This window comes from Cervus canadensis, chromosome X (genome assembly GCF_019320065.1).
Source record: "Cervus canadensis isolate Bull #8, Minnesota chromosome X, ASM1932006v1, whole genome shotgun sequence".
NCBI lineage: Eukaryota > Metazoa > Chordata > Mammalia > Artiodactyla > Cervidae > Cervus > Cervus canadensis.
Genome location: NC_057419.1, coordinates 67,632,982 through 67,645,326, shown reverse-complemented (window position 1 = coordinate 67,645,326; position 12,345 = coordinate 67,632,982). Strand labels below are relative to the sequence as shown.

Sequence of the window (12,345 nt, the reverse complement as noted above, 5' to 3'; positions counted from 1 at the left end):
AGAAATAGACAACTCCTTCCTGAGTATGGCAGCAAATTTTTCCATTGGCAAAGATCTTTACACCTAGTGGAAGCCTGCATTATTTTGACTTCATTAATTTAAAGTTTTTTTTGAGAATTCCCTGGAGGTCCAATGGTTAGCACTTTGTGCTTCTACTATAGGAGGCACGGGTTCAATCCCTGGTTGGTTGCAGCCTAAAAAGTAAATGAATAACAATACAATAATAAAATGAAATTTGTTTTGAACCCTGAACCATCACAGAGTAAGGTGAGTATTGTTTCTACCTGACAATCTTAAAGTTCTGAGGCTTGATAACCATGACTCTGATAAATCTTATTTACAAGCTCTATAATACCAGACACTTTCTAGAACTAGATTTAATCTGACTGGTGCTCCAAAACCTAGATTTTCTGGCTTTGGACATAACATTCCATTAAAGCAATCTAAAATTGCAGAAGTTATTCAGTAGCTTAGTTACAATGTTTATATCAGTATTATATCAGATATATAAGTATACATCACTACAAGACATCCAGAAATGAATACAATGGAATCTCTATTTTTACATATCTCACAGTATAGTAGTGAAGGTGACAACCACACCAATAACTATGAAATAAGGTGAGTTCCCTATGAAAAATGCAAGCAAATCTTCATGAAAACAAGATATGTTTGTTTGCTTTTAAATATTATCCCCTTGGTCTATCAGTTAACTAGCTACTAAAAATGTAAAAGAATTAGTTTAGAATTATTTGTCTTTAGGTTTGGAAGCTAGTTCCTTTTACAGTGATTAAAAGTGGAGGTCCCTAAGTCAGGCTCCACAATTTTCAAACACCAGATTCACAGTTCACAATCTGTAACATTTGAGGCAGGCTGGTAATACTTTCAGAGTTTTGAATTTTTTCTTCTTCATATATAAAATATGAATAGGAATATATTTCTCACAAGGGTATTGCAAACAAGACCTGCGTCATGGGAGTACAACTCATGTAGTCACCCAGGTCCCCTCACTCAAAAGGATTTCACTCTTGGTTTCATGCTCTGCCATCATCCTCTTGAAATTCTTAACAATTTTTGGAAAGAACCCCTGTATATTCATTCTGCACTGAACCTCCCCAAATACATAGCCCAGCCTGGTCACAAGAATTCAACCATGTAATGTGTGAACCCAGTAAGTACTCTCTGGATACACATTAGCAATAACCACTAAAAACTTCAGAGAAAATTCAGGAAATTTTCTATACTGACCCTTCTTACTCATGAAGAGATATATATTAATTTCCAAATTTTACAGTTTTCTCATCACGAGAAAAATTAGAAGAGCACATGCTCAGTATCTTCATCATTATAGGGTTTATATCTTCTTGCAATAAGGTTGTATAATTTGAGTAGGTCTGGAAAATCCATACTATTTTCAAACAATGAAAATCTTTCATTTTCTCTTCCATTTGTTTAAACATGCACATTGTGAAAAGGAACTATATGTACATTCAAGCATATTTCAAGAATATAAAAGAGCATGTAATAAAAGGAAATATCTATTTCCCACCACTATGGCCAGTTTCTTATGGGCAACTAGCTGTACTTACCACCTGTTCTTACATTTTAAATTAACTTTGTGCTGTTATCATTCTTTCAGTTTGGCTTGTATTCTTTTTTTTTTTTCCACTTCCAGTCTCTCAATGCTCTTTTGGTTTCTGGCTTGTATTCTTAATTGCACCTTTTAATTGTCCATTTAATTATTTAAATAGTCTTGACTTTGTAAGTTCTTTGAGGTTAGAGACTTCTACTGGCATTGTGAGATACTATTTAAACATTTTTTAAAACTTACTAAAAGAGATTCAATGTATCAAAATCAGTTACCTCATTTATTATCATTTTTATTAGTATTAAAATACTTGTAATAAAAGCTCCCAGTTACAGAGCTCTCTGCATGTTTCAGGCATTATGCCAGGTGTTTACTTACTTAAGCAGTAAAGGCTTAAAAAGTGGTAAGGTCATGACTCACTCAAGTGAGGTCATTACCTCACAATGGCCCTAAGAACAAGTACTAAGATTATTTCCATTTTATAGATTAGAAGTAAAAATTTCAGGCAGATTCAACTTGTAAATGGCACAGCTGAGCTATAAACCCTAGTCCGATTGTTCCTTAATCCAACTGTTAGTAGCTGTGATCACTTGCTGCCACCCGTGTTCAAATGTCTGAATGGTGACTTTAACAGGTGTAATTGGGTATGTTGTTTGTGTACACACACACACACACACACACATATATATATATACAAAGTCACAGGAAGACAGAAGGTATACACAATGGCATATGACAATCTTAAATCCCTTTAGTTCTTGATAAACTATAGTAATAATAATAATAATAAAGTCTGTGCAAAACCAATCAAATGAAAAAAATATCTGACTTTTTAAAAAAGGTACAAGCAGGTTGACAAGCGTGGATTGAAGTTTTTGGTTGTGTTGTTTATACGTACCCAACTTTAGAGTGACGACTGACCTTTAATGGGTATGGGGAGACTGCAGTTCTACAGTGTAAAACATATTGCATAATCATAGCAACAGCTTTAGCTGATAATTGGTAGCCAGGCTTAAAATGATCTCTACAGGCGTGGTAGTACAAGGCATACCTACCTGATGGTGATGTAAGGATTCCAGTTCTAAGCACAGGAAGGATTTATAGGTTGAACTTTATGAGGAACCTGGGGTAAAAGGTCAGGCGCTCACAAAGGAAGCTGGGATATCAATCAAAAGACTATAAAATGCTCTATCTCATGAACAAGTGCAGAGGAATTACTACAGATATGTGTAGCACCAAGGAGTGCTCAAATTCATGAGAGTGGCTTGGTAACTAAATTGTAGTTAAGAGCTACTATCCTGCTTTGATGCTGTTATTAAGGCAGTATAGCTTCTTGAATAGATAATGACATTAGAATCATGGGCACGATGAGAGTCAATACTGAAGAGATATCATAAAAGAAGTTGTTCTCCCATTTAAGAAAATGTTATCTGATAATTAAGAAGGTTTATTCTGTAAAACTCTGTTTAGTTTTATATATCTCGTCCCTCACTTCAAATTCTCTTTCATACAAATTGCCAGAAAGGAGAGATATATGTTGGCTTCATGATACATATTAAACACAGAACTTGAGCAACTGTGTGAATCAACTACATCTTGCAAAAATTCAACAAGCAATGGGATTTACTTTTTCTGATCCACCTGACCTTCTTCTATACACCATCTGACATAAAGCCATGGGACACCTTCTATAACTAGCAGATTATTAAGCATACAGAGAAAAAAAAAACCCTTGTATATGTCTTGATGTGTTATTTATTGTCAGCAGACAACGGATTTATCACATAGAGGCTGAATATTTTATCTTCATGGTATTTTAATTACATATTCATGATGAGTGAAATGTAACTATTTCAGAATTCAGCCTTCTTTGAATAGGAAGAAAATTTTATTTTTATTATCATCTTCCAGCTGACTCCTGAGATTTATATAGTAGAGATACTTGGAATCTCTTTGCTAATTACTCCAGAGTTTTATATAAAATTTCAAGCAAAGAGAAATGCATCATAAACATTTAGAACTGGAAGGGCACTACAGAGATCTTCGTAGGCCAATTTTTTTCATTTTATAAGTAAGAAATGAGCAGTTCCAACAGTTAATTCAGCTCTAGTCACTTAAATTTGCAGTGCCTACAACATTTTATGTTGTAGTAGATAAATGAATTTACAACATAAAACCAATTGCACTGAAATACACAAGGCCCATTGTCAAACCTCTACTTTAGCTGAAGGGAGCAAAAGAATACAGTTATTTCCCAAAGTTATTTGAGTTGTAACTTGGAAATTTTCTAATCAAACCTTTAACCTAAGCAATTAACCAAAAGATGCTCTAAAATTCAAGATGGTTAGACCATGAATTAAGTAAGATAAAAAACCTAAAAGAAGTGAGGAAATTTTACTTTAATTCTAGGTTTTATAAAGCCATTAAAATTGTTTTTTAATTGGCAGCAGACTGATTAGACTTGGAGAGCTTTCAGGAACCACTGAAAAGGGTTGTCAATTGAAAGGCCTTAGAGTATTTTTAATTAAAATCATTGGCAAAAAGATGAGAGGCAAACCAAGTGTAACTACATTTCATGTATCAAGAGGTCTACAAAATAATGCTTTGAGGACAGGTATAGTCAGAATGTGCGTGTAAAATATTTTATAGAGAGTAAAACCAGGGATCTCTAAAAACTGAGCATGAACTCAGAAAAGAAAGGCAAATACAGAAATTTTCATTTTAATGCTTTTGCATCTATTTGCATTTTTGGTATTATAAAAAACACTAGCTTATTATCTTCAACCATGTTTTACATTACTCACATGTCTGGCAGGAGTTTGAAAACTCTCTACAGGACATAAATAATGTAGAACAGACATATTCATACATAATAATCACTTTCTCTATTTGGGCATGAGTGAGGACAGAAACGGACTTACATAGCATAAACATGAATGCTCATGTTCAAGAGGAGAGGGATTCTGAGTATATTAATTTTATTTTTAAGATTTTTGTGTTTATAGTTCAGAACATCGCAAAAATCATTAGAAATATAGCAAAATATTGATGAAATGGGAATAACATCTATGAACTTATATGAGTCATAGAATGTTGCCCACTTCTGGCAAAGAAGATAATTTTCTCTATTTAAAAAAAAATCACAGGACTACAGACTTTGGGACTTATCTAAAAAGATTCATTCTTACATCCAAACACCTGCTGCCAACTCTAACATTAATTACCATAATAAATTATAAAGCAAATGAATAATATCCTCTTTCCATAGTATACTATGATTTCAGTTCAATGGGGGAAAATAATATTTCAAATCATTGAAATTATATTTAAGTTTAAAATATTAACTATAATGAATTTCTAACTATCTTATTCCCTAGTTACAATCAAAATATAAATATGTTCATCAGGGGCACAATATTTAGGGAAAAAAAGGCAGCTGAGTAAATGTCAATGAGAAAGCACATTTACAAAAATATGGAGGACACATAGGGTCATTTAAGGATTTAAATAAGTCAATCCAGGGTATATTTCATTTGTTCTCTTTTCTCATTTTAAGGAGCCACATGGCAAGGGTTATTATTCTTTTTAACTCTTGGAAACAAAAAGTATTTCTATTTTCTTAGGCCGCCTTCTTATCAACTTCAGCATCTTTAGCTTGTGTTCAGGTGTTATTCAAGCCAAAGCTGACTCTGAAATGCAAGAGAGCAGCCCTCATAGTTGCTTTTTTTTTTTTTTTTCATGTTTTGATCTCTTGCCCGCTACTGTTTCATAAGGTCAAAATCTCTCAAAGCCTTGACCTGAATAGCAGTCAAAATTTCAGGCACACGATGCTCTTTATATGAGCATAAACAGATGCCTTGTCATCTCAGTCACAATGCCTATATCCTACTGGATTTTAACTATTACTAGAACTGTGCTCATTCTTTACACCAATCATTTAAAAGAATTTTTAAAAGACCGAGCATACTGTGTCATTAATGGGACTATTTTTCCCCCGACAAACATGCTGGAATGTATGCATACAACTGAGCTCTGTTCTTTAAAGTCAAAACCATACTCTCAACATTCTTGGACTTCTTATGCCATTTTGATCAAATTCAATCTGATGCATAAGAAAAATCTCCTTTTAATTCCTATTTCCCTGGGTAGCTTCCTTTTTATCTTGTTAAGAGTCCCACAACCCTGGCAATGATTTGGATTGGGTCTATGATGGTGCATTTTGGGGAAAAACTGAAGAGTGAAAACTGAGACATGAGTTTAAGAAAGGTTCAAGTTTAGTGACTGAGGAAGCAAATTGCTAATATAATGTTGTTTATTTGCTTCTGGTCTGGTATAGGAGTGTAAAACTGTTAAACAGAAAATGTTTAAAAAAATCATAGTGGACTTGGGATTTTCATGGTAGTGCAGTGGTTAGGACTTTGTCTTCCAATGCAGGGGTGAGGGTTTGCTCCCTGGTTGAAGAGCTAAGATCCCACATGCCTCATGGACAAAAAAGCAGAATATAGACAATAGAAGCAATATTGTAACATTCAGTACAGACTTCAGAAATGGTCTAAAGCATCTTTAAAAAAAAAAAAAACACAGTGAACTATAACAAGCCATCCAGACTCACTAAACAGTATGCCTTGCATATCAAGAGAATCTTTATTTTTTCCCTCAAAATGTTTTCATGTCTATGGCTTCATTTTATCCTCATCAAATCCCAGGGAGCAAGTGGAGCAGATATATGTTATATGTTGGAAATCAATTTATAGAGAATTAAACAAATCAAAGCTAGTACTATTTTATCACAGATTTTAAAAAAAAAATCAAAAATAGGAGTTTAAGTAAGTTGCCCAGGGTCAAAGTCTCATAACTTTTAAGCCAATAAAAAATCAGGCTTCTAAGGTTTTTTTTTTTTAATTAACCAACTAAAATAATCAAACCAGTAAGATTTTGATGACATGCACAAGTATCATTCCACGGAATGAGTATATTTAAATATTACACTGCCAGGAAGGTCTCTCTTCTTCCCATCTCAGGCAGTACGGAGGAACACCGGAATGTAGGGACTGGCGCATATGTCATTGTCTCACCAACTCAGTGTTTTCAAAAATATGTTTGGCAGACTTTATCAAAGGCTGTGTGCAGATTGTAAGCCTACTGAATGAGATTTTCTGAGCACAGAATCTAGGACCATGCATTTGAATCAGTTTCCCAGGTAACTATCAGGCAGACTCAAGTTTGGAAAACCACTGCCAATAGTGCAAATGGACCAGAGTGCAACCTGTTGTTAACAGTTACACTTCCATGATTATATCCCTTTAAAGAGATACATTTCAAAATATATATTTCAAATAATGCCAGTCTTTCTTAATATGGTAACTGATCATTTTACAGCACCAATAACCTATGTAGCTGATGGGCATATATTGTAATGATATCACTGATGGTTTAAAAAGTTAACACTTTCTAATGTATGATATATTTGTTACATAAATGTCAATGGTCATGCAAAGTAGCCAAGGCCAGATTACATATAATAAGAATCATGATCTGGTGGTAAAATCACTAGTATATCTGCTGCTGCTGCTAAGTCGCTTCAGTTGTGTCTGACTCTGTGCGACCCCATAGATGGCAGCCTACCAGGCTCCTCCATCCCTGGGATTCTCCAGGCAAGAGCACTGGAGGGGGTTGCCACTTCCTTCTCCAATGCATGAAAGTGAAAAGTGAAAGTGAAGTAGCTCAGTTGCATCTGACTCTTTGAGACCCCATGGACTGCAGCCTATCAGGCTCCTCCATCCATGGGATTTTCCAGGCAAGAGTACTGGAGTGGGGTGCCATTGCCTTCTCCAGTATATCCACTGCTGCTGCTGCTGCTAAATCACTTCAGTCGTGTCCGACTCTGTGCGACCCCATAGACGGCAGCCCACCCAGCTCCCCCGTCCCTGGGATTCTCCAGAGAAGAACACTGGAGTGGGTTGCCATTTCCTTCTCCAGTATATCCACTAACAGCCCCAAATACAGTCAATGATATTTTTTATTATTGCCCAATGACTGTATGAGAAATTACTGCAATTGATATTTCTTCAGGTTCTAAATTTTAAATATGAATTTGATTTGAAAAGAAAGATGGAACTGTGATGGAAAATTATGTATGTTGGCTGATCGTTTAAATTATGTATTTTGGAAGCAATGTTTCAAATTTCATTTTTTCATCTTTCAACAAATATTTCCTAAATGCCGCTAATCAGATGCCAAGTCTCAAAAACCAAAATTCCCTGCACTGTCTCACAAGAGAGCAGATATAAGCCTAAAGCTATTGAATATGGTTTCAACAAGGGTATGTACACAGTGCATTGAGCTATGAACTGGGACCAATTAGTAAAAGTTAGCCTCTATAACACAAAACAAAATGGCAGAATGTATTAAACACTATGGAACATAATGTTAATTTTTGAATGACTGCCCATGATTCCACCATCTAACCATATCAGATAATAAGAGTTTCAAGTTTAAAAAATACTCCATTAAAAAAATATATTACCAAAACTTTTACAATTCTTAACAAAAGAACCACATGACACTACAAGTATAACATAGATGTTTTCCTAATATACAGCCTATATGTGTTAGTATAACTAAGTTGCATGGTTTTAGGAGTCAACAGTCTATGGCAGAAAATCCACTGATTATAACCTCACTTGTACTAATTGAAAGATATCTTTGGTGAAATCAAAGATCGTGGACCCCAGTCCTGCTCTTGTCAGTGACTTTCCTTGGACAGTTCACTTTTCCTCCCTAAACTTAATTTTCTCATGTGTAAAGTGCAGAGGTCAATTAATGGCCCTCATTATTTCAGGGATCTATGATTTGGAGTTACAGTGTTATGACACAGTTTCCTAGCATTTTGTCTGACTGTCTAAGTTACTCATCCTCATTCCCATTGAATTAGAAAGGATTATCCTCTAAGGCTGGAGAAGGAAATGGCAACTCATCCAGTATTCTTGCCTGGGAAATCCCATGGACAGAAGAGCCTGGTGGGCTACAGTCCATGGGGTCCCAAGAGTCAGACACAACATAGTGACTGAACCATCACCACCCTATAAAGCAATAACTAGTTCAGCCCACCAGCACTCACTCCTCCACCTCTCCCACATTCTCCAGTGTCAAAGGTGACCAAGAGAGCCATATTTTATTATTCAATTAAATACTTAGCAAGGAGTAATCCAGTGACATCCTCTGTAGGGTTACAGTATCACTCTCTCATTGAAGATTTCAAAAATCTCAAGGATAATTTATTGTAGGTTAATGATTATCACTAACCTGTGCTGAACTCTTTTCAAGTTTTTGGACTAAATTATCCCAGCGCTGGGCAAAGTTGTCCAACCATGCTTCCATCTTTTGGGCAACCAGTGTATTTTTCAGTGTTGAAAGAAGATCTTGGTTGAGTGAGCATAGTTTGTCCATGGTTTGCTTTTTCTTTTCTAGATCAGTTTTTAAAACCTGTTAAGACAAGGAAGAACACAGACTAAGCCTTGATTACATTTTTGAATTTTTTTTTTCATTTATTTTTATTAGTTGGAGGCTAACTACATTACAATATTGTAGTGGTTTTAGCCATACATTGACATGAATCAGCCATGGATTTACATGTGTCCCCCATCCCAATCCCCCCTCCTGCCTCCCTCCCCATCCCATCCCTCTGGGTCTTCCCAGTGCACCAGCCCTGAGCACTTGTCTCATGCATCCAACCTGGGCTGGTGATCTGTTTCACCTTGATAGTATACTTGTTTCAATGCTATTCTCTCAGAACATCCCACCCTCGCCTTTACAAAACACTGTAGTTCAATCTGCTTTTGCATGCATTTTCACATTTGTAGAGACACGAAAAGATTACAACTCTGCCTGCAAAAGAACTAGAGTTCATAAAAATATAAGTAAAAAATTATAATCCAAATAATGTTCCCAAGAAGCGTGGAGAGAAATAAAAGATGCAAAATAAACACTTTTATTTATTTTAGAATAAATAAGGAGTCAGAGGCACTTATGAGCTACCTGAACATTCTTGAAGAACTATCAGGGAAAAAAAGTAGTGTTGGTTCAAAAGGAAAAACAGAGATTGACATATGGAAATTACTTATTAATATTTGGAGGTGTTCTAAAGTGAAAGGTAGGGCTCTTGGGTGTTAGCGAATTTCCTCTTAATTTCTGATAGAAGTCAAATGAAATACCGCATGCCAGGAGTACTGAAGAGGACATGGTGAATCAAGAAGATGAGCATGGTTAAGATTTCCAATCTGAAACGCTATGATTCTTTGAATAAATTTGCAATATTTTTTTTTTATTTCTATGATTTGTACATACTTTTCATTATTCAGATACAAAAACCTTGTTATGCAGTTTACTGGCTTTTACATATTTTTAGCATCTGTTATTCAATTAACATTCAGCTATTTGAGTAATTATCTTCTAAAGCTAATTTTAAAGCCCATTAAGTAATAGAATAAAGTAATTGAGTATGGCACAAATCCTTTGGAATCACTATGCTTGTTTACTAAATGCTTATGTGTTTTATGAAGTATTTTTATATCATTCATATTTCCAAAGTTCCTAGGAGCTATGGAAGGTTGCACATGCTCTTTGGTTGATAGAAAATGAATAAACAAAGTGGCATGTGTGAAATTAGTAGATCAGGACAGCTTATTCTTTCATTTTATCCATTAAGGTCACCCTAGGCTTTGGGAAATCCCATTTCCATCTCCCCAGTGCTAGGCCCTGATTTAATTTGTAAAAACAGGCTAAGAAGAAAGAAAGGAGAGAATTATTTTATGGACGTTTTACCATCCTCTCTCATTGGCGGTAGCAAGTGCAATGAACATAAACTAAGCTGTGAGACCTGTCTTTCCAAAATAAATGCAAATTTATTTAAGAACAACTAACATTGCATATGGCAAATAAATGAGCATGAAACAGATGCACCAATTGCTCACGAACTGAAGTATCATTGACAGAGAGAAATCAATACAGGCCCACCCCCTGCAAAGGACACTTTATGTAGCTCATTTTGGCATGCCACCTGCATTGATAGCTCTGAACTGCAGACGGCTCTGGTGTCTCCTTCAATTAGTTCATCCTTTTCTCAGAATTTGCTTCACCTGGTGTTCTTTATATTGCAGTCTTACTGCGAGCCATTTTTAGGGAATAAAAGCAAGTTTTGAAATGCATTTTTAGTTTCTCCTCAATAATTGTCTTTTCACTATGTTTCCTAAGCCTGAAAGAATGCAATAGACCAAAATATACAAGTTGAATTTGAAGAAGAGGAAACAATTTACATTCGAAATTTATGAGTAGTCTCTTGTTACCTAAAAAGGTTTTCTTAGATGATCTATAAAAGTGACTGGATACACAAAGAGATTTAGTGGCAAATGACATGGAGCCTCCTGTGTTAACAATTGACCAAAGAAGAAGCACTTAGTGAACATTACAAAAATAAAGGGGGAATTTCCCATTAAAGAATATAATTAGGAAAAATAACTCAAGGTAAAGTAAAAACAGCATTATTATAAATTGTGCAATTATCAAATCAATAATATTTTTACCCAAATCTGTATGACAAAAACACTGTACCAGCCAAGGCTTCTATCTGGTAAATTCTAGATCTAGTTTATCAAATGCTGATAGCAGGATAGTTGTTCTGCCTCAGTGTGTTTCCTCTTGTTGGCTCTGAACCAATCTCTCTCCCAGTCTTTCTTCATCTCATAATCTCCAAGTTCCTGAAGTACTCACCCACCATAACTAACAGGAAAAAAACAGGAAATCCATGGTGGTGCCAGATACAATGTATCATAGCAATGAATTACCTTCTCCCATCTATCCTTAGAAGGAAATTATTCTAAGCTTGGATTTTGTGTATATTAAATAACTACAATTTAGTTGTTACTAAATTTTTGTGTATTAAAAGGACATATTTCTGCATCCTAAGAACTGATTATAGATCTTTGAGTGCCAGAGAACTAGAGTTCTAGAAAATTCAGAAGGCAAAAAGAAGCTCTAGAAAATGTGTACGAGGCAGAGGTCAGCTAGGCTTTTAAAAGAAGAAATATAATTTATTTTCATAGAAGTGAGGTACCTGGACAAACCTCCAAGGTAAACAGGAAAGAACAGCCAATAAATCAAATTGGACAGCAGTAGAAATGGGCAAGTAATAGATAAGCTGCTCAAGAAGACAAGATAAACATGTTATATATGGTCAGGGTTAGATGATTTGAAATGAAAAGAGAATGTATGCTTGCAAAAGGCCCACAAAGTCATCACCTTATTCTCATCAGATGGACACTTTGGAGACCAATGCCAAGATAATTTCTCATAAACTGGCAAAACTGAATCCTGTACCTATTTTATGAGTAGTTATCTATATGTAAGAAGTATTCTGGTGGCTCAGTGGTAAAGAATCTGCCTGCCAATGCAGGAGACATGGGTTTAATCACTGGATCGGGAAGACCCCCTGGAGAAGGAAATGGCAACCAACTCCAGTATTCTTGTCTGGAGAATTCCATGGCCAGAAGAGCCTGGCGGGCTATAGTCCATGGAGTCACAAAGAGTCAGACACAACTGAAGTGACTAAACAAAAACAAGACAGAGTGATCCAATTCTTTCTAATCACCTGTTGTTGTACTTAGGTAGATTGATCCACTGTGGGGGTTTCTCATCTTGAGGGAGCATAAGAATCGCCAGGAAGGCTTGTGAACTGGAAGACTGCCGGGCCCTATGCTTCC

General features: G+C 35.6%; 1 protein-coding gene across 9 annotated transcripts in view; it reads right to left on the bottom strand.

The window, feature by feature from the left end:
* Positions 1-12,345, bottom strand: part of DMD (dystrophin) — a 2,532,480-nt gene that overhangs the window by 1,446,329 nt on the left and 1,073,806 nt on the right. For all 9 annotated transcript variants that reach the window (XM_043457704.1, XM_043457699.1, XM_043457698.1 and 6 more), the window contains one exon: positions 8,894-9,073. In XM_043457704.1, the coding sequence (XP_043313639.1) occupies positions 8,894-9,073 (180 nt within the window). The remainder of the gene's footprint in view (positions 1-8,893; positions 9,074-12,345) is intronic.